This window comes from Haemaphysalis longicornis, unplaced genomic scaffold (genome assembly GCF_048455015.1).
Source record: "Haemaphysalis longicornis isolate Haplotype H1 unplaced genomic scaffold, Haemaphysalis longicornis Haplotype H1 scaffold_4, whole genome shotgun sequence".
Taxonomy (NCBI): domain Eukaryota; kingdom Metazoa; phylum Arthropoda; class Arachnida; order Ixodida; family Ixodidae; genus Haemaphysalis; species Haemaphysalis longicornis.
In genome coordinates this window covers 165,266,406-165,289,385 of record NW_027526361.1, presented here as the reverse complement: position 1 = coordinate 165,289,385, position 22,980 = coordinate 165,266,406, and the positions used below count along the sequence as shown (strand labels likewise).

The window sequence follows — 22,980 nt, the reverse complement described above, 5'->3', positions numbered from 1 at the left end:
CTCTGCTGTTAAAATACAGCACAAAGTAACCGTAGACGAAGATATGAAGGGGCGCACCAACGTTGGGATTTCGCTCTGCAAGCCACTCCGTCGCAGCTGCCACACGCCCATTTCAACGGCCAAGTTGAGTCGGTGAACTGATCCCTGCAGCGATGGTGGACATCCACGGGAACGTGACCGCCGCTCGGCCATGTGCGTACCGCTCGGTCTAAAGGAAGACACAGCCTCCTACGTTTCCTGAGCGCTGTTTTGCCGCGGAAGTTACCGCAGTGAGCTGGGAAGCCTGCTGCAAAGCGTGGCGTGTAACATCGTTGGGCAACATGAAAAACAGGAATAAAAAAAATTGTGGCGCGAAAACACCGGAAGGGAAAATACAACAAGCCATGGTCGTTGCTGTTTGTTTCTTTATTTTGGGTGAATTCTCCTGGCCAACACAAATATGACATGTAGTTTTTAAAGCCACAATTCAGCACGTATCAGGTGAGGTCAGGGGCAGGACAGAGACGAAGCTTTATTTCCGTCTTTACGCAGGCTTCCCCGACAGTTTGGAGCCCACCTGGATAGCCGGGGTGACAGCAGGGCGACACTGATGGTCCTGTAACACTGATATGCCGTAACACAGCCCGAACCCCAGTTAGGCTGAGTTAGGCGGCTTTAGCGCTAACCTAATGGGGCGATTTTTCCAGCGACGCGACGAGCGACGCGACTATAGATCCGCAGTCGCTGATCCGAAGTCGCTCGCCGAGGCAACCACATGACAGCGACGGTTCGAGCGACTGAGGACGGCGATTTCAATGTTGCCGCACTGCGCATGGTAACGCGCTTGGTACGCTGGTTGTTTACAAACATTATTTTGTTCATTTGTCATAAAAAAACATGACTAAAAAGTATTAAGCCTTTCTATATACCTTGCTTTTTGCACTTCATTGCATTTCTAAAACTTGTTTGGGTATGCATAGCGCGCGCTTTTCTTTCTGCGCCTCGTCTCTCGGCTCCAACATCAACGCCGTGAAGAATTCGCTTTCTTGACGTCGTTTTTGCCACACGGGTCTCACCCAGCGTGTGCGGGAGCCTTCTTGCTTCTGCTTCAGCACGTACACAAGCTTTGCTATGCAAAGCTTTCTGTGCCGCTCCCTGGGAAACGCCGTGTGCGCGGATTTTGCGCGCGCGCCAAATCTCCCCCCCCCCCCCCCCCCCCCCGTTTTCTTTCAAAACCGGAGGTTGCGTGCTGAAGTACGGGCTCCCCTATTGGCTATTGGCTAGTCGCTGAGGCCACTTCCGGCGGGAGGCAAGTGACTGTTTCTGGCGACCCAAAACCGAGCGATTTGATGAGCGACTTGGTCCGCGGCGAAAAGTAGTTGGTCGCTAGTCGCGTCGCTCCCCAAGTCGCTTGCAAAATCGCTTCATCTGGTTAGCGCTTTTATGCTATAAAGATAGCATAAAGCCGCTTAACTAAAAAAACACCATCGAATACGAAACGACGCGTGGCCCGCTTCACACCGAATCTCACTAGAAAAACACAAACGCTGTTTCTCAAGCGTTCTCGGAGACAGCTTTCGCGTGGCAAAGAACACCGCGGTACTACACGAACGCAAACAAAATTTTGCGGAAACAAAACAGTGGCCATCGTATTTTCCCGATGCTATGCGACGTGAATGCGCGTGAATATGCACAGTGCGACTAAACACGTGAGACCAATTCAGACACGAGGTACTCGGTCACAACCACTACGTCAAGAGGAACAAAGAATGGCAATGGAATCAATCTAAAGTTCAGTGTGTAGATCCAATTTCCTTGCGTAGCTTCTCCAGCTGAATGGCTCGCTCGTCAAGCTGCCAGTTCTTGTCCACCGTGTAGAGCTGGAACAAATGAGGCAGTCGTTGGCACACTCACAAGAAAACACTCGGTAGAGTCACTTCAAGAACCCTTCAGACATCATTAAGCCTGGTTACATAATATCCACGTACTCACTTGAATACAAAGGTTACAAGGCGGACGGAAACAAAGTAGAGCTGGAGGAAAAATGTAGGCCCTCTCATTGTTTTGGCACTGATTCGCCACAGCAAACTAAATTAACGTTGAAAAGATTGCGCCATTTCGGAGATTGTCTTTCCGTGCATGGGGATAGGCTCAGACGTTGTGCCGGGTCCTTGTGTGTTTGATCGCCGTGTTCAGAGGGGTCAACTGCCCCGTGTGGTTGCCAGGCTGCTCTCAACAGGCTTTTCGCGTAAAAAGAAACGCCTTGAAGTAGGTCCAATTGCACGAGGCAGCTTGTGTTCACCTTAAGATAGGTTCACCTTGCATGCTAGCACTCCTCGAGATGCAACCTAAATTCCCTGTAAACATGACTCCCGGGATTTGTTTTTTTTCCCCCAAGGTACCACGGAAACTGCGTGTTAAAATGCATGATGCGCTGCGCACTCCAGCCATAGGCGTACTGCTGCTTTGTCCTCAGAGTTTGCGCCCATAAAAGCACGCACCCATTTCCAGTAGCTTTCTATGGACCTGTATTTTCCTCAGGGTAGAAGCGATGACATAATCAAAACCTGATCAACCTAACCGAAACCCTTCCCTTGATTACATTGTTCCATATAAAAATGATTGGTCCATGATCTTTTTTCCTCAAGATTCTCAATTTTCCTCAAGATTCAAGATTATTGTTGAACTTCGCTTCTGCTAAAATTGTTCAACCTGACACGCTTGCCACATTACATGACGGGGTGCTTTCGCCACTACTACGAACGAGAGCGTCTCGTGGGCTGCGTTGCGTTCTGGTTGCGTGCTTGGTGGAATGGATCAGTCGCGAGTGCACTGGGAAGAGCACGCCGACCGGGGCCAAATACATAATACAGCGAGACCCCTCCGACCTGCACAGTTTGTGCTGCGTGTTCCAGCTTTCTCGGATTATTCGTCGTAACGGTGGTGCGCCTTCTAACTTCTGCGCGTTGACAATATCAGTTGAGAAACTTCGTTCACTACAGCACCAGTGTTGCGGTAGATCTTGTGGAAGAAATGGCAGCACCTCAAAACCCCCTACCTTCTGCCTTTTGTCGGCGCTGTACCGCATCCAGGACGGTATTTCGTCTTTCCTGCTGCACCTGGTAGAAACGACAAAAAAAGAAAAACAGCTTGCATGTCATATAAAAACGTGCCTGCCATACGAAATACGAAGACCACCACCATGTCATTAAAAGAGTCTGTCTTCCTGTCAAGAAAGATTTCATTGGGGTGCAGTGGCAGATTTATTATCCCGAATACGATATTTTCCAAATCATAAAAGCGAATATACAGCAATAACGACATGTTTAAAACAGAATGGGTAAACCTACTGTTGGTCCTTAACTTATTTTGAAAAAGCGCTCAAAAACAGGGACGAAGGGAGAGGCAGACAACACGGCTTCTATCGTCGTCCCTGTATTTTGAGCGCTTCAAGTTTTCACCATGATACGTGCGTACCTCAAGAGCACACTTGCAGCGCCTTGTACAGGACCTGCTCTTCTGCACGCCTGCCCTACCCCCTCCGTGTGAGAAATCACCCCTCCCGGCGTCGGCACTCGGGGGGGGGGCGGGGGGGGGGGGGGGAGGGGGGGGGTCCTTTTTGTCGTGCGTTCTAAGCCAATCCGGCCCCTCGGCTCATTCAAGTGCCGGTGTTATCCGTCATTGTGCCTCCTGAGCTCTCTCTGTACCAGCCAGCGTCGAGATTCCTGCCTGCCGGGCCGTTCCGGCTGGATGAAAACTCCACTGGATGAAAACTCCGCAGGATGAAAACTCCAGCGGATGAAAACTCCACCTTCCTGGATGAAAACTGGATGAAAACTCCACCTTCCCCAATACGTCGCAGATACACTCACTTGACGTCACGAACGACAAGTACACATCCTTAGCGTAGGAACTATGGTTCTCGATATATTTTCATACACACTAAAGCTTGAACTAAGCTTTATATGCCCACGTTTTAAAGCATGTTAGAAATATTACTAATAACAGTTAAAGGAACCTTGAAGGCAGCTATTGAAAAATGTACTCTCCGGAATAGCATTTATGCTCATTTTAATGCACAGAACAAGACATATCTTATATAATCAGGGAAGCAGGCGAGGACGTGGCGATTCATCAGCTTCCTTGATAAAGTCGGCTTGAAAACCTACAGTAATTTGAGGGAATGGCTTATCCGGACGAAATCAATGTAACATTCAATGACCTTATCGAATTCTCATCAAAATAAGAAAGCGATCATACAGCAGCATCTTAAGAACATTAGTCGCAACCCGGACATTATCATGGTCCAAGAAACACTCAGCGAGACCCCACCAAAGCTCTCTGGCTACCGCACGTATGCAAGCCCGCCAAGCGCCCGTGCGGACACCAAGGAAGCCGGACGTGGGGTCTGCGTTTTCATACGCAAATAGATCATAGAACACGACTTAGTCGGTAGAAGTGCCATTGAACACTGCGCAGTAGAAATTGCCACCGGAAAGACGCAAAAGGCCAGCACCTTTCTCGTCACTGCACACCGCCAGCAACCCTTCAGAGCGCTTCTGCACAAGGTGTCGCATTTGGAACCCCGGTAACACACTGATCGTCGGTGGAGATTTTAGCGCTCCGCACCAGGACTGGGGCTACCCGACATCGACCGCCAAAGGCCGCTTCTTGATGGAGGAGGGAACGGAAGCCGGTATGCACCTGATCACAGACCCCACTCACCCAACGAGTTGTGCCACATGTGTAACAAGGGACACGACCACGGACCTCACTTTCGTCAAGAACAACACACGGCACATCCAATAGAGAAACACTCACGAAGACTTCGGGAGTGACCACAACGTCGTCGGAAAAGTCGTCCCCCTTTCTGAAAGGACGCCAGCACTCCGAAAGCCCAAGATTACGGAGTGGGTCGCATTCCGCAAATCCCTACCCAAAGAGCGCATGGAAATCGACGATATTGAGTGTTGGGTGAAAGTGGTCGTCCAAACGACCTCGGACGTAACCAAAGAAATAGAGACTGACGACAACGTCACACAGATGGACAGCCGCCTGGCCCATCTTCTTCATCTTCTTGAGGCCAAGAAATCTATAAAGGCCCTCTGGAAGACGCAGCGTACGAAACGTCGACTCCGCAAGAAGGTGGCAATCCTTAATAGACAAATAGAAGCCCATTGTAAGGTACCATGTACCCAGCAGTGGCACGAAGTCCGCAATGTAGCCGATGGACAGCTCCACATGAGCAAGACTTGGAACCTACTTAGACACCTCCTGGACGAAACCCGGACAAAGAGTCACCATCACAACACGCTCAATCGAATCCTGCACGGAGCCGTGGCAGAAATGGGAGAAAGTGAAGTAGAACGCCAGCTGGACGAACAGTACCTGCCGACAACACCTACAGACCATCACCCGGAATACGCTGGAAACGTCAACGAGGACTTAGATCACGATATAGAGGTCTGGGAAGTACGAGCGGCCTTACAGAAACTCAACTGAACCCTCATGAAAATGGACGTTGAGTTTTAATAGACCCCCTATTGTGTTTCTATAGAGTCAATAAAAAGTCAATTAAAACTCATCGTTTATAGACTGTGCTCGTTAAAAAGTCAACAAACTTTGTATTGCAGAACCTCAACCAACATTTTATTGCCTTCAAGATATTGAGTTTTAATACACTTCATATTGCGTTTTTATAGAGTGAACCAAATCTCCCATCTCAAAAACTGCGGCTAATATAAAATAAATGAACTTTTTATTGCAAAAATGCAACATCAATTTTATTGCCTTCACTATATTGAGTTTTAACAAACTTTGTACTGCCTTTCTATAAAGTCGTTTGAACTCCGAATGTGTGGACTGTGGTCATTAGACAGGCGATAAAGTTTTTATAAAGAACACGCAGCAAGACTCTTATTACCTTCATTATGTTGAGTTTCAATAGACTATCTATTGCGTTTCTATAGCCCACCCACGGAGGTCTGGTAGCTTATCGGTGCATATATGTAGGGTGCTATAGCGCCGCCTGCCCCGCCTCATCAAGCGAGATCGCGCGTGGACGTCCCATCACTTCGTCTTGGGAGCACTTGGGAGCGGTGGCGCCTCGTATGGCGGACATCACCCCCGGAGAGTTCGAGCCCCTGCAAAGCTCCTCTGTTAAAACTTGCCAGAAAACCTAACTCACAGGCAACAGGATATTACGACTATACTCAATAAGAATTTTATAGAAAGGTAATAGAGATAAATTTAATCAAAACTCATCAGACATTCTGTTCAGACCTAGCTCATATGCAACAGGTTTTAATGACTGGGCACAATAGGAATTTTGTAGGAATATAATTCAGACAAATTTAATAGAAACCCGCCAGAAACTGTATACCAAGCTGACTCAAACGCAACAGGTTGATACGACCATACTCAATAATAATTTTAAAAAGCGAATCCAGGCAAATTTAATAAAAACTCATAAAAAATTCTATTCAAACTTTATTTACACGCAACACGATGTTACGACTATACTCAATAGGAATTTTATAAAACATTAATTGCCATAGATTTATAAAAATCTGCCAGAAACTGTATTCAAACCTGATTTCCACGCAACAGGCTGTTGCGACTGTACTCAGTAAGAATTGCATAGAAAACCTATTGAATATATTTTATAAAAACCCCATAAGAAACTCATAAGAAACTACATTCAGAACCGATAAGGCCTACTGACTTGGCTCTATAGACTTTTAATTGAAACGCGGTGGCCAATTTGTAATGGAAACTCAATAGAAATATTCTATAGAATGTTGACAAAATGATTATAGGGTTCTTTTGAGCAATATCTATAACATGTTTATTAAAACTCGGTAAAGATTTTTATGAGGGAACATCGGCAGCGGGACCTGACGGGGTCACAAACAGGGCACTCAAGAATCTCCACGACCCTGCCATCAGTCACATAGCCTACCTAGCCGCGTTCCACAATTGGAGACGGCAAGAACAGGACCGACTCAATGCAGCAATCCGCAAAATATACAAGCTCGCATTAGGCCTCATCCAGAGTGTCAGACTGAATGGATTCTCGCCCTAGGCGTACACAACACTCTGGAGGAAATTATGGATTGCGGAGGCACAACGAACTGCACAGCTAGAGAGGCTATCAGCAACACAGACTGGTCGATACATTCTCCATCGACTGAACCTCGCACCTACGAGAGAAAGAGAGACAACTAAGAACAAGACACCGGAGGAGATACGCCAACACTTGGTGGTGCCCCCCTCCCGCGAAATATGCCCACAGAGCACAACCGGGAACGGAGGTTGGCCAGGGCAAAAGCTCTGATCGACCTTCACGCCAACGACAACGGGGCTGTATATGTAGAGGCGGCCCAGTATCAGCAGAGAAACACCTACGCAGCCATGGTGATCGCGGCAACGACGGGCAACGTCAAGATCGCAGCATTCATCCAGGATCCAAGTGCAACGCAAGCAGAAGAGATGGCCATCGCCCTGGCCATCACAATTCCCACGACCACGACAATCCTCAGCGACTCCAAGTCAGCGATAAGGAACTATGCCAGGGGGAATGTGTGCGCGGCTGCTGCCCATATTCTCTCTCAAATACGGGAACGCAACCTAACCATCTACCTAAAGTGGTTTCCCGCCCACATGGGACCCCACATCTCTGAGAAGGGGAACACCAACCATAACGAGACTGCCCATGGTGCAGTGCGAGATCTTACCAACCGCACTGCAGCAGAAGTCGACACTGATTCTTCGGAGTCCTACAACGCGGGCAAGGAACCCATGACTACCTACAGCGAGATTGTCACCTGGTACCGACTCAGCAGGCGGACCATGCCTTCTTCACACCCGGGCCTAACTCGAGCGGAAGCATTCCTCTACCGACTACTACAAACACACTCTGTCCTTACACCAGCCCTTTCCCGATACGTATGCCCCGAGGTGTACGAAACGGACATCTGCCGCCTATGCCAAGACCAGAGAGCTACAGTGGCTCGCATCTTATGGCAATGCAACAACGCAACAACGGGAACAACACTTCCTCCGGAAATAAAAGACGCTAAGAGCAGCGCTAACGTTGACACACAGCTCCAGGCGGTCAACACTATCATCGCAGCACAACGGCCGTCAAGTCAACGCCAGGAGGAGCCCACCAGGAGCAGCGCCACCGGGAGTGTCCGGGACCTGGATCGAGTCGCTCCTGGGATGTCCTTGGACTCCTCTACCGAAGACTAACCATTGGCCTGTATTGGCGCTTTAACAGGTTGCCTCCTCATGTGCTTTAACATAAGTGTTCAATAAAGTTTCACTCACTCACTAAGCGTCCGCCAAATTTCCACAATATTACACGTCTAGCAATGGCATTTCTTAGACGGGAAAGTGTTCGCAGATGTGTGGTCGTGCTGCTGACCGCTGTGCTTGTTCACCCAGAGCAAAGAAGTGCTTTCTGCTCTCTAGTTTTACGATGTACGGTAAAAGTTTCAGTTGTTTTTATTTCTTTAGTACCTATATTGCCAGCTCATCTCCTCCTGACGCCACACGAAAACGCTACAGAAAATGGGCGAGGATGCAGAGAGGAGGAACGCATTTTCGAATCGATTTTTCTACTAAATAAGTTCGCGTAAACGCACTCCGAGTGATCGAAACATGGACTATGAACTCCGCACTACAATTTGCGCTAGTAATTCCGCAATGTTTACAAATCACTTCAGTGTCCCTTTAACTTGCGTCCGGATCGCATCGCGTTAGTGGGCAAACCCGCGGTAAGGTGACTCGCGTTGTTGGGTGCCATGTTCGGTGATTTTTCGGTGCTTTGCAAGGGGCGTCGGACGTAGTTTCGAAGTTGACGAAACACCGTAGGAACGCAGCGCAGGAAACCATTAACGTTTCCTATTTTCTTTGCGGTAGTGCCGGGTTCACGTCAAAGTGAGCAGACGGGAAAGAATTGTCCGATTCGCGTTGAGGGCCGGCGGCGGAGATCACTTAATTTTCTTCCTGAATTTCTTCGAAGAACACAATAGAAGCGCTCTTGCTTAGGTGCTGATATTCCACGTGGATTTTCCTTGCTTTAATAGCACATACCTCTTGAGTCGGAGATTCTACGCTTCAGGACGGTCGCTCTCCACGATAGCGTCGGCTTCAGGAGCAACGTCTTGAGAGTCGACGGTGATCATAACGCTTGCACGGGGAAGGAGGGTGACATGGTCATTCGCGATCCCTAGAGAAGTACGTTGTTTGGCGCTTGGTTTCGGCATCACGGCGCGTTCGGCAGAGAAACTGATCGACTTGGCCTGCAAACCAATAATTGCCCCGTTGTCGGTCAAAAATTCCATGTCCAGCATTACGTCGCAGGTGCAGTTAAGCAATATGACAAATGCAGCAGGGCACGACGAGCTGGTGATGCGCGGCGTGCAGATTCCAGTAGGCGTGACGAGGTGGCCTCCTGCTGTGCGGATATATGCGAACCGTCCCAACTTGTAACTTTCTTCAGTTTCGACGCGAACGATCCACTCATTACTTAATAGACTGCACCCTTGTCAATTAGTTCGACTACGTGAAGGCCTTCGGTGGAAAGCGATGACAAAAGTAGTCGTCATCGAGTTTCGGGCGCATCGGAGCGTCGTATAACGGCTGAGTTGATGGTCGGTGGCTACGCGTCGCCGTGGTCGCCGTCTTGTTAATTACGGGCTTGGTAACGTCAGTCGGCGCCGTGCTATGTGGCTCTCGTCGCTTTTGGCGGTCACGTCAGGGATAGATGGGAGCGTGAGGCTGTGGGAGGGTCGTGTATCTTGGTCTTCGGTGCGCAGTTGTGTCGTTGGTCGGTTTTTCTTCATTCGCAGTTCGCAACCCCCCCCCCCCCCCCCTTTTTCCTTCCCCTGAGAAGCTGCTATTTTTAGTTTCCCCTTCCTGGGCTTGGGGCCTTCCACGTGCGAATTCAGCGTCGCTGCGGGGGCTCGTTGATCCGTATGGATGGGGCGACGGCGAGCGGCTGAAGCGCGCTAGTCCACGGCTGGTCTGAGACAGGTACTCGTCGATCTTCCGCGATGCGCAAATCACAGTCCATGATCCACCGCCACGGTATTATTTTCGAAAGCGGAGTGCGCTGTGATACTTCCAATATCTATCGAAGGCAACTGCCCAGCAATGAATTAAATGGTGATTTCGCCGTCCTTTCTGCGTTATTTACTTTCGCTCCTCAGCGTTCAAGCGCTGAATCAAGGCTGCATAGTTAAAAACTTGTGAATTTTTTACTAGGACTCTTTACACGATCAAAGCATAGATTTAATTTCCTGAACCAACGCTAAGGTGAAACCTTCGGCTAGTGGGTGAAGCATCACGGGAGTAAAACAGCGCGAAAGACAGGGAGGAAAGAGGAAACAGCACAACACTGTGCGATTTCTTCTCTCGTCCTGGTCTTTCACGATGTTTTATTTCCCATTATGAACCGAGGAGTTTGCCGTTAGACTTTAGCTCATGGGAACTACAACCATTCAAATCTTCATATATTTGTGTACAGCAACTATATAAAAAAGAACACTTGTCTACATTGTTACTCACATGACATCTGGTTTCGTCATTGAGTAACAGCAGAACGCCACGCAACCAAGTGACGCTGCCCCGATGATGGCAACCAGGGGGAGCACCTGCAGAACACAGATACCAATAGAAACATGTAAAGAAAAACAGTTAGAGAGACGTGCCGTGTATTTCATGAAACGTTCGAACAAAACTTTCGCTCGCAGCTTTCCATAACGAGGTGTCCCTAGCACGCAATCTTATCTCAGTTTATCTTTCAAAGTGCCATTTCCTTTCCTTGTTGTGATGAAATTGTTGTTGTTGTAGAAACATTCAGTTGAGCCAATAGTAATTGTGGCTGAGTATATTGTGTCGTTTTTTGTAGGAACATTTTCAAATCTCGCCAGGACACGGGGACTTGTATGACATTGGTGCGTGTTAAGAAGATTTCATATCACTAAACACATAATGTGATATTAGCAAAATAATCCTCTTTTAGGGTGTTGGAGCATTTTGATGCCGATTTAAGGCAATAAAACGGCCCACAAAAACTTTAGCGTGAACCTCTGGGGCATTCAGTTTTGCCGCCACTGTATTTATATTTAAACCAAAGGTGAAGAAGCCGGTCAGATTCTTCCCCATGTTCAGAACACAAGCTCCAGTATGTTACAAGTTGCAGTACAAGCTCCATCGCGTTTCTCTTGCAGCGGCTTCCCAAATCAGAGGATTAATAAAAACTTAATTCTAAGAAAAGCAAAACGTTTACCATGTTTGATCCCATTCTTCGTGGCTCCTATAATTTAGCGTCAGCTATGTTTCATATAACGCATTATGAGCTCCATGTGCTTTGTTGTGGCAGGAGCAGAACTGTATAAGGGTGTCCCAGCTATCATGTACCGATATTTTAAAAAGAGCGATGTCATTACTGAAAGAAAACCTAGTGCACAATGTTTCCAGTATTGTGCAGTAGCGGCCAGTATTTTTGTTCGTTAATGACATTTAATTAGGTACTTTTAGTTCAGTACCCCACTCTAGAAGTATTCTCCCAACCAATAAAGCGTCAATGAGGCACTTGTAGGAACCCACGAGGGACATTTAACAGCTGTATTTTCAGCGAAGTACTAATTCCGTACTCATTTATGGTGACTGATAAAGGAACCCCACGAAATACAAAAATACCACGTGGCGGCGCTCCCACCCTCTTCATAAACCAGCGCCCTCAAATAAGGTGATTGAAACCAAGTGCTTTGCCTGTCACCATAGAGTTTCTTAGTAAGTATACTAGAGAGGAAACTGCACCTAGTAATCCATGTCGTCGTGGGGGTTTATGGGAAGACCCCCCTTTTTGGCTTGGGCTTGGCATGACAATTGGATTCTTAATTAAGCGGTGTTGGGGATTTACTTTCTTCACTATGCATTAACACGTCTACGAGCTACGAGGTAGCCGAAATCCTCCCTGTTCTGTGGTAGCCGTGTTCGGAGCAACAGCAGGCAGTGCGTGATCGCACCTGATGTTGGTCATGCCGCAGGCGAAGGTCGTATGACTGAGCGGGTAATATGCCGCCGCGAAATTTGTAGCCAACAAAAAAAATAAACAAAATGTACTTCGACGAAGACAAGATACGACAGATACGGGCGCCTGAATCCGTGCTATCTTGTTATCGTCCACGACTAATTAACGCCACGTTTTCTTTTTTCTTGTTAAACTGCAGCTGACGGTCGGCGCACCGGTTCACCACGAAGTTGACGGTTTCATAGGCACGCTGCAAAAACTTTCCAAACTCTTCAAACAACTCATTATTTGAAATCATGGTAAAGTTAATAAAATAAGAGTGTATAATGAGTTTCCTTCCCAAATCTTAACATTGTTCGTAACTACCACCTTCGCCTGCAAAATAGCAGGAACACAGGTTCCGGCAAAAATACGCTTTACCTCCTTTTTTGTTAGTTTTAAAACAGCCTGTTTTATTTCTCACTTACATATTTGCACACTATTTTTCGCCTTTTTGTGGAACTTCATTTAAATTTGCTGTCACTAAAACGTTTTAATCCAAGCCAATGATGAAATTTAGGCGAGCGCATGATCTAATGGCGGTACAGGACGGCACAGACGGCCTTGATGTGATCCGCATAAACGCTAGCTCCAGATTCCTCTCTAGTGTATATTGTAAAAAACTCTATGCCTGTCCCACGCCCGAAGTGACAGAGCATGACATTGATAATGGTATGGCAGGAGCAGCAACAGCAAGTTTTGCGAGGCTCGTGTGACTCATGAGGCACCAACTCGGTGGCGATTTCTTCTTTCTTTTCTTTATTTTGTTTTGGCTAACTCAGACACAGCCTGTTTGAGGGCATTGCTTTATGATGTGGGCGGTAGCTGCGGCACGTCGTAGTTTTTTGTATTTCGCGGTACGCAATTCGTACGTCGCTGAAAATACCGCAGTTAGATGTCCTTCGTGGGTACCTACAAGCATACCTCGGCAAAGTTGGCGCGGCTCACTCAAACTGACTCACAAATTTTTTTTTCGAATCACCACTCACTCAAACTCAGACTCAATGCTGAGCAGCACATCTGCGCTCACTCAAACTCAAACTCACAGTGAGCGCAAAACTCAGAACTTACTCGGACTCAAAACTCAAAATGCACTCAGAACTCAAAATGTACTCACTCAAAATGCACTCAGTACTCAGAATGTACTTAAACTCAAAATGTACTCAAAACACAAAATGTACTCAAACTGAAAATGTACTGAAACTAAAAATGCACTCAGTACTCAAAATGTACTCAAACTCAAAATGTACTCAAAACTCGGGATGTACTCAAACTCAAAATGTACTCAAGCTCAAAATGTACTCAGAACTCAAAATGTACTCAAACTCAAAATGTACTCAGTACTCAAAATCTACTCAAACTCAAAATCTAACCACTTAAAATGTACTCAGTACTCAAGATGTATTCAAACTCAAAATGTACTCAAAACTAATAATGTACTCAGACTCAAAATGTACTCAAGCTCAAAATGTACTCGAACTCAAAATGTACTCAAACTCAAAATGTACTCGAACTCAAAATAGACTCAAAGCTCAAAATGTACTCAAAACTCAAAATGAACTCCCAACTCCAAATGGACTGAAAACTCAAAATGAATTTAGAACTCAAATGGACTCACAACTCTGTCGTGCTAGGAATGTATTCGGGCTCAGATGGACTCTGATTTCATTAGCATTCAGAGTTTTAAAATTCACGCGTGGTAAATAAAGCCCCATCTCCCCTCGCGGGAACCCCTGTGTGGATACGACGCATAGGGGGTTCACGTTGCAGCGTTGGACAGCGGAGGAACGGGGCTGGAACCATAGAGCGGAGCGGCGCAGGCACCGTGTTTTATACGCGCATAACGGTGAGGGGACGCGCCGGCGCCAGTGCGTCTGCCGCGGCTATGACGCAACACAATCCAACACAATCCACTTTAATCCAATACAATCCAAATCCAATCCAATCCAATCCAAACTAAGCCAAGCCAAGCCAAGCCAAGCCAATCCAATCCAAGCCAAACCAAGCAAGCCAATCCAATCGAATCCAACCCAATGCCCCTCGCGAGAGAGTGTTCGCTATCGGAGAGGAGAGGGGGTGAGCGGCGGAGAGCGCAGCTGGCGCGGCGAGGAGAATGGGGGAGGGGTGGACGCCGACAACGCCGGATGGATGCAGGGACAAGGCGAGTGAATGAGATGCGTTCGCATCTAAAATATTACGGGTGCAAATTCGTGAGCTCAAACTCTTGCATTCGGTTCGATCTGACATCGTAACTCCTGTGAGGTCGGAAACAATTTTCGTTGCAGATTTAATACAGCTATACCTGCTGGCCATGATGATTAGCGCTGGTTGCAAGCAATTGTACGTATATATTGGATACCAAACTCCTAATGCAGGCTCCGAATTCGTGTTTATGACAGAGGTGGTCTAGACTCGATGGTGGGCTGGGGCCCTGGGGCGAAACAAACAAGGTTGGGCGAGGGGACGTGCGCTCACTGTTCCGTTCATTTACGTCGAAGTTGTTTAGGGTTACGGTTCCGTGCTTCTTGCTCTGCATCCTGAAAAAAAAAAAACGCCTTGTATCAAAATGAACTGTCGCCGCGAATCTCTGAAGCGCGAGGCGTTCATGGATATGCATTTGCTTCTTTAATGCGTAGCATTCTTTGCCGAGTACACCCCTCCCTCTCCCGCGGCCAGGATTGTGTAACGCCCTGCATTTCCATAAAAATGCAGATATCACGGAAGTTCAACCTGTAATCATTGTAAAAGCGATAAAAGTGATATAAAGGCGATAATTATTATAAAAGCGATAAAAAAACATACTTCATTAAACGAAAAAAAAAACTATAAAAAGAAATAATAAAAAAATACCGAAAAGGGCGAACCGTGTAACATAGGAGGCATGGGTAGCCACAGACTGGGTTAAAATTCAAAGTGATGTGCCATGTGCCGCTAGGGCATGTGGGGTATCAAATTGAAGGTTTCGAGGAGGGAAATCACGTGGAACAAAAAAAAATGCTTCGTGGTCATAATCATGATTTAGTTATGGTGAGTCATAATAAAGGTTGGACTTTATAATGATGACCTGCAGGCGTATGGGGTATCAAATTAAATGTATCGATTAGGGAACTAACGTTCAACAAATAAGAAATACATCCTGGTAGTAATAATGACATAGTAACGGTGAATCATGCAATGATATAAAATTCATTGAGATGTCGCTAGTGTGTGCCCCCACACCGAATCGAAGACCTCGTTTCGGGGATTGGCGTGGGACAAATAATGCTTCCTAGTTATATTCGTGACACCGTCATGGTGAGTCATAGATATGGTTAACATTCAAAGTGATGTGCGCTAGGGCGTGTGGGGTGTCAAATTGAAGGTCTCATTTAGGGAAATTACGTGAGACAAATAAAAATTCCTCCTGGTCATAATCATGACATAGTCATGGTGAGTCATCGATTGGGCTAAAAATCAACGTGATGCTGCCGCGAGGTATAGGGTATCAAATTTATAGTCTTGATGAGGGGAATCACTCGGGACAAATACGAGATGCTTCCTCATTATGCTCATGTGAGTCATGGTATGTCATAAAATAGGTTAAAATTCAAATAAATTTCGGCAGAGTGTGTGGGGTATCAAAGGTTTCGATGAATAAAATCATGTGTGGCATCCCGGTGATCAGTAGTAGCTAGAAGTAAACTGCGCAAATTCATCGCAAATGCTAGAACGGTAGCACAAAATGAATTTAGGTGCCAAAGGGAAGGGTTTGAGGGAGAAAAATTAAACCCGGCAATGACCGCATCATGATATCATTATGTGCACTCACTTCATAAGTAAAAATTCGGAGTTTTGTCATAAGCTCATCTGGGCTGTACAATTATTGGTTTCCGTGTCGGGATTCGAGTGTAGCTAAAGCGAACACATGCTACTTAGTAATGGCAAGTTCGGTTTTGAAGGACGGTAATATTGTAAGCGCGAAGCTCCAAAGCGTGAAAATTAATTTATTTCACTTCCACATTATCCCGATAATCAAACACTTCGAGGAACACTTCGTCTTCTTCTGGACTGACCATCGTCATTGTTGGTTCCTGGACCGGTGTTCGGAGGCGGCTGTCTCGTAGAATAAACGTCCTACTTCACCAAGTACCCAAGGCCCTTACAATTAAAAAATTTTGATCGGGTGCTTCAGAGGGATCAATCATGCTTGCGGCATTTGACCAGGCAATCTTTAAAACGTGGCTTGGTCGACACCCTGCGGCCCGCAATGTCTGGAAAAAAGCCCGCGTAGCCAGCAAAACAACGCTGGTGAACAGCCCCAGGGGCAAGATGGAAATCGAAATCGGGGAACTTTTTTAATGTCGGGATGGGTAAACATCCGCAGCCAACCACTGCTCACTGTACCCCGCATGTATAACTTGTATAGACTAGAATTTTGCTGGGTCGGCCATTTTCTAACGATCGAGGCACCACCTGGCGGGAATTTCTTTGGGATTGCGGGGCGAGCAAACGACGTCGCAGTCCCACGCTGTAGCTCCGTGTCGCGCGTGGATATCAGACGTCCCGGCAGCATCGAAAATCGATAAGTGTCATTTATTCGGTACGTCAGCAGCGCCAAGTTCAACAGGGCTTTAAAGAGAACGTTCAAGGCATGCGATACCTGTCAGATTTGCTCATAAATTCTGTCGCCAACCCGCTGAGGTGGCGGGCCACCCCACAAACGCTTTGTCCTGACGGGGGTTGCCTGTGAGGTTACGTTTAGCCGTTCAAGCAGGACGCCCGACTATTCATCCCCAATTGATGTTTCTTTTCTTAATTGGGGGCAAGTTGCAGTCATTGCCTTTACTTGGAAATGTGAGGGAGCTACTCGTGCGGGCGTGATTACGCCATTGTTGGCTGCACCAACAATTAGCGTTAGGGCAAAGGGCTCGTGCAAAAACCGTGTGAAGAGCACCACGACAAAATAAGTGTCTGATTGTGCAGAATCTATTCACTGCACAAATTTCCTGCGCCCCTTGAGTGCCGCCGCGAATTGGTCGCCGTGCTGAATCGAAAAGACTACGAACCAAGGAAATTTACCAGAATACGTACGGTCGTACGCTGCTTCCGGAAGCACTGTTTATTCACCCTCATGTTCTTTCCGTATCGCGCGTCTTTGTCCTCTGGATGTATGTTATGTTCATCTCATCGACGGGAAGCCGACAAAAATCATCCGGACACCTATGCTGCAGCTAGGGTATGCGAAAACGTTGAGCCGAAAGCAAAATAAAAGCGTCGCGGGGGCGGAGAACGCTCGGTCGTGTTAGGAACTAGCTTTTCGCGGTTACCAACCGCCGATGAAACGCTAAAGTTCTTCTAAGCAAGCAAACGACCGTGAAAACTTGGTGTATCGATTAAGTTGCCCCTGTTTGGCAGCAGGAAATAATGTTATAAGGCGACAAATAATTTGATTTTATGACCATGTACGTCTACGACCTGCACAGTTAAAGAAGTATTTCTTGGCCTTGTTTAACAACCAACTCAGTATGAGGTATGGGAGCGCGTAATAAATGTCAGCACGTTCGCGCACCGACAGCAGCAAGCCATGCTTGTAAATTTGCACTATCGCGCGCGCGATCAAAGGCATTCGCTGATTGCACCAACCCACTTACTTCCTAGCGTATACGTAGGAGGCATATCAACCCAATAATTCCTAAGCTGTTTCATGGGAACGCAGGCTTGTTGACGGATGTTGAGTGCTGCAATGTGTCGAACCAACCACGCTTTCAAGATGGCGGGCCAACAATTAACGAGCACAATTCTATCTATGGGGCACTGAATAAGACTTTTTTACTTAACTGGTCATTATTCAGTGCCATAATTTCCGATGGTTGCATCCGATCCACATTCCTACACCGAGACAATGTTTTGATACCGTACACGCCCTATCGGCATCACTTTGAGTTTTAACCCAATCACTATGTCATGATGATAAGGAGGACGCATTTCTTTAGTTATTCCACGCGATTACCCTCATCGAGACCTTTAACTTGATACCCAACAAGTCCTATTGGCGTCATAAATTTACACTCAATCTATGACTCAGCACGACTATCTCATAACTATAACCAGAAAGTATTTTTATATTTGTTCCACGTGATTCTCCTCAACGAGACATTTAATTTGATACCCCACACACCGTAGCAGGATTTTTTGGAATTTTAATCAAATCTGACTAACCATGACCCCCCTCATGATTTAAGCAGGGCGCAATATTTATACGCCCACGTGATTCCCCTAATTGAAGCCTTGAATTTGATACCCCATTTGCTTTAGCGGCCTCACCTTGAATTTTAACCCAATCTATGACTCACCATGACTATTTCATGATGAGAACCACGAAGCCTTTATTCATTTGTCCCACATGATTCCCCTCATCAAGATCGCAAATTTGATACCCTACACTTCGAAATTTAGCCCAATTTAAGACTCGCCGTAACGATCTCAAACCAGGAAGCATTTTTGTATTTGTCTTACGTGATTCCCCTCATCGAGACCATTAATTGGATACCCAACACATCCTACTGGCATCAATGTGAATGTTAACCCAAACAGTGACTACCCATGACTATCTCATGATATAGTCATACCGCATTTTCGCCCCATGTGATTTCCCTCATCGCAAGCTTCAATTTGATGACTCACTAATTCTAGTGGCATGATTTTGAATGTTAACCGAATTTATGGCCTATTATGACTATGTCATACGATAATAATCAGGAAGCAGTTCTGCATTTGTCCGATGTGATTCCCCTCATCAAGGCCTTTAATTTCATACGCCACACGCCCTAGCGCTATGAATTTGAACTTTAACTCAATTTTTGACTAGCCATGACTAGATCATAATATAACCATAACGCATTTTTTGTCCCATGTGATTACTCTCATCTAGACCTTGAATATGATTCCCCATACGCCTTTGTGGCGTCATTTTGAATTTTTACCAAATCTATGACTTATTACGACTGTCTGGTGGCTATACAAAGGAAGCATTTTTTAAAATTTACCTCGCATGATTCCGTGAATCGGGACCTTTAACCTTACACGCCTTAGCAACATCTGTTTGAATTTTTACGCAATCTATCTCATAATGCGATCATTCTTCTACCTAAACGGGCGTCGCCCAGTCAGTTCAGTTGACAACTCATTTGAAACAGCAGAGGGGACAGCCGCGGCCCCTTCCGCCCGGTGCTCACCTCTTCCTTTTTGACCCTAGCAAATCAAATCGTTCACAGAAGCAGCGAACAACCAGCAACAAATCGCCACCGTGTGCTTTCCCACCACCCTCTCCCACCTTCTTCGAGGATCCATCAAGAGGAAACGGTGCGATAACCCTTTTTTATGACCTCCCCAGTCGATTATTATTCACACGCCCAGCCACTAAATCCGACCCCTCCCCCACCACCACCCCCCCACTCCCCACCAACCGATCATGGGCATCGGGAGTGCTGCCGTAACCGCAGCTAACCTGACTTCCAAAGCGGCACATGAAACTTAACCGCCAACCATATCTGCCTCCTAGGCTGCTGATATGTACTCAGAACTCAAAATGTACTCAAACTCAAAATGTACTCAGTACTCAAAATGTTCTTAACATCAACATGTACTCAGTACTCAAAGTGTACTCAAAACTCAAAATGTATTCAAACTCAAAATGTACTCAAAACTCAGGATGGACTCAGAACTCACTAGGTCTCAGGCGTATTCAAACTCAGTCGGGCTCAAACTCACTCAAGCTCAAACTCACCATGCTACACTAGCCTCGCGCTCTCTCAAACTCAAACTCACGTGTGAGTTTGAGTCCAAATGAGTCTGAGTGAATGGAATCATGAGTGAGTCCGCCGACCTCTGCCTACATGGGCCTCATTGAGCACTTATTGATGAGGAAAATATTTCTCGAGTTGGATAATGAATTAAAATTACCTAATTAAATCTTATTAACGAATGAAATACTGGCCGCTACTACACAGTAATGGAAAAATATCTACTAGGTTTTCTTCGAATGACTCCATTGCTCTTATTTAAAAGCTAGTGTCTATTATCATGGAAACCGTGAGAATTACCATCAGGAATTTCTCACGGCAGTCACCTCTGCTTGGCTAAGAACGCCCCCCCCGGAGATTTTATGGGACCAATATTTCCTAAAAACCTCGTCCCTATAGCTCCTCCTGTGGCGCTGTGGTATAGCACTTGCTTTTAAACGAGAAGGTTGAGGTTCGAGTCCGACATGGCCGATGTTTTTTTTGTGTGTGCTTTAGCTTTCCATTTTTTTCTTTTCCCTCCGAATGATTTTGTTAATGCTTTATTCTGGTTGATATTCTATAAGGAGGTCGACGCACAGGACTTCTTGAATAGGTTGGATAAGGTTCAACATAAATTGTATTCTGTATCATTGGGCTGGGTTAGGCTACGATAATGCAGTTGGGCTAGATTTGGGTAAGTTATGATACGTTAGGTTAGGTTACGTTGGGGGACAATATTATTCAACGAATTTTAAGCCAGCCAGCTTTTATGCAAACTGCCGTGAGAATTTTCCGGAGTTAATTCTCATGGTTGCCGTGAAATTAGACGCAGTCTTTTTAAAATCTTGGTGCATGATAGCTGGGACACCCTGTATGCCATTCACGCAAAAGACTTCATTGCGTCTCTATGAGAGAATTACTCATCAAAATATAATTTGTCTGAAGCGTACCTGGAAATTTTCTGAACAAGGGGCAGTTGCAAAACAGGAACGATAAAAGCAAATGATTGCGGCAAAGTTATTGACAGCTGTTAAACATACCTCTTTGTGATGGAGGCGAAAAGCAAAAACGCCCGTGTGTACGAGATTTCAACGCACGTTAAAGATCCCCAGGTGGTCAAAATTAATCCGGAGCCCTCCACTACGGCGCGCCTCATCGCCTGCGTTGCGTCGGCGCGTTAAACCCCACAATCATCAAAACATACCTCTTTGTGTGTTCGCATCAGCTTAAGTCCAAAGATCTTGATCCTCTCGGCCTCGTTAATCTTCTGCATCTTTGTTGTCTGCAAACAAATAGCAGGAACCGTTCAGGAACACTAACAAACGCGGCATCTTCCGGCACATGCTGCTGTAAACCTTCGCATCTCGAGCCAGTATAGATGAACCCGCGCGCTTTTTCTTGAGGCGTGCTTTGCGCACAAATACTATTCTCCGACACCGTTCAAAGGGACACACTTTTGTGAACACGCCTTAGATAAATTATCGGCAACTCTAGTTTTCATATAGCCTCTTGAAATAAATCATGCTGCATTTTGACTCCAGGACTGCTTCATGATGGTGCAAAAATTGCAAACTTTCTGATCAAGCGTAAACTTATAGTAAGGTTCCAAAAGTTTTGTTGGGCCTTCCGGTACGAAATACAAGAGTTACTCCATGGACAGCTGCCCATAGTTTGGAAACACGGCTGCGGCTCTTCCTAATGTACAATACCGCGAGGGAAATAATACGCATCGTGTACATCATCTTAACAACACGTACCCAGTTATACGTATTTATGAACAACTTGATTGAGCTGCCTAATACGATCACAATCTCCTCTCCTGTCACCAAGATATAACGGGCTAAATTAACCCACTGAATGTGAAGGTTTCCACTTTAAAATCTAAAATCTACGTAAAACCTTAAACAATTACAGAATATAATCACAAGAAACACAGTGTTTCTCTCGCCTTATTCGCCGCTAATTTTGTGTCGATGCAAAGTACCTGTAAAATTGTGGGGGATCTTGCTATAAAATATTTCAGGGAATAATATTGTTGAATATTTCCGGGGAATTAGTAGTGTCATCACATCTGAAACTTTTAATGTTTCTATGTTTTTCTTGTTGTTGATGCTTTCTTGTTGAGATATCGATTCATTAGACGGTAAAAAGGTGTTTTTTTGCTACGAAGTTGTCCTGTATGCACTGGTTGAAACTGCCTGCTGTCAGGTTACATTTACATTTGCTGTTATTTGCAATGGCAAACCCTCGAAAGTAGAATGGAAGTCTACCTTGTCCAGCAATGACCTCAGAAATGTAGTTGTTTGTAGGACGGAGTTCGTAAGTGTATTGCAATTTTGGAAGCATTTTTGACCATTGGAATGTATAACTCGTATTTATGAACAACAGTTGATTTTCAGCGGAGTTCTAGTGAACAGCCGATTCCCAGCAGAGTGCTTAGAGTATTCTAGAATGCTGTGCTCAGCTATGTGAAAGAGGCAGGATTCTACGCAAGGAGTGCGGCAGGGCGAAACAGCTGCAACTCCCCTAACACTACACGCATCGTAAGCGATGAACACACGATAACCCAAGTGTGAAACGAGTTGCCCTGCGACAGCTATTGATGTACAGCTATGCAATGGCCACGATTCGCAAGCGATACTATTTCATGTGGTACGACCTGTAGTTGTAGCAGCACAAAAACGGAGAAAGGAATCGTGAGGGTGGGCATGGCCCATTGACCCATATAGGGCCACGCGTATTACAACCAGTCATGGGAAAAAATTCCCATTGCTGGGCTCAGAAATTTCTAATATTATAGAATTTTCCCCGAACGTTTTTCAAAAATTCTCTGCAAAGTTCCCTGCACTCTCTTTTTGCAGCTGATAGATCTTTACGTGGATTCCTGTTCGGTCTTGGGCGTCAGTCAGCGCCACCTATGTCTAAATTACGTAGTCTTCCGGACGCATAAACCGTTCAGAGAATCAGTTTCAGCGTGAACTATATTTCACTAAATGTGCCACTGCGCAGAACTTTACTACGCATTTTACGTTTTCTAACAAAGAGCATGCTTACGTTACATGCTAAAACTGAGTTAAAACTGCCCGTATAGGAAAGAACAAGACATTGTTGGGTAATGTTAGTAATTTGAGCTTTGTGCCAGGACGTCTGGCCCCC

General features: G+C 46.0%; 1 protein-coding gene across 1 annotated transcript in view; it reads right to left on the bottom strand.

The window, feature by feature from the left end:
• Positions 1–386: 386 nt before the first annotated feature.
• LOC144179488 (uncharacterized) overlaps positions 387–22,980 on the bottom strand; it is a 58,170-nt gene continuing 35,576 nt past the window's right edge. The window contains exons 3-6 of the mRNA XM_077707860.1: positions 21,029–21,106; positions 10,555–10,640; positions 3,038–3,098; positions 387–1,859 (exon numbers count right to left, since the gene is read on the bottom strand). Coding sequence (XP_077563986.1) covers positions 1,773–1,859; positions 3,038–3,098; positions 10,555–10,640; positions 21,029–21,106 — 312 coding nt within the window. The 3' untranslated portion in view covers positions 387–1,772. The remainder of the gene's footprint in view (positions 1,860–3,037; positions 3,099–10,554; positions 10,641–21,028; positions 21,107–22,980) is intronic.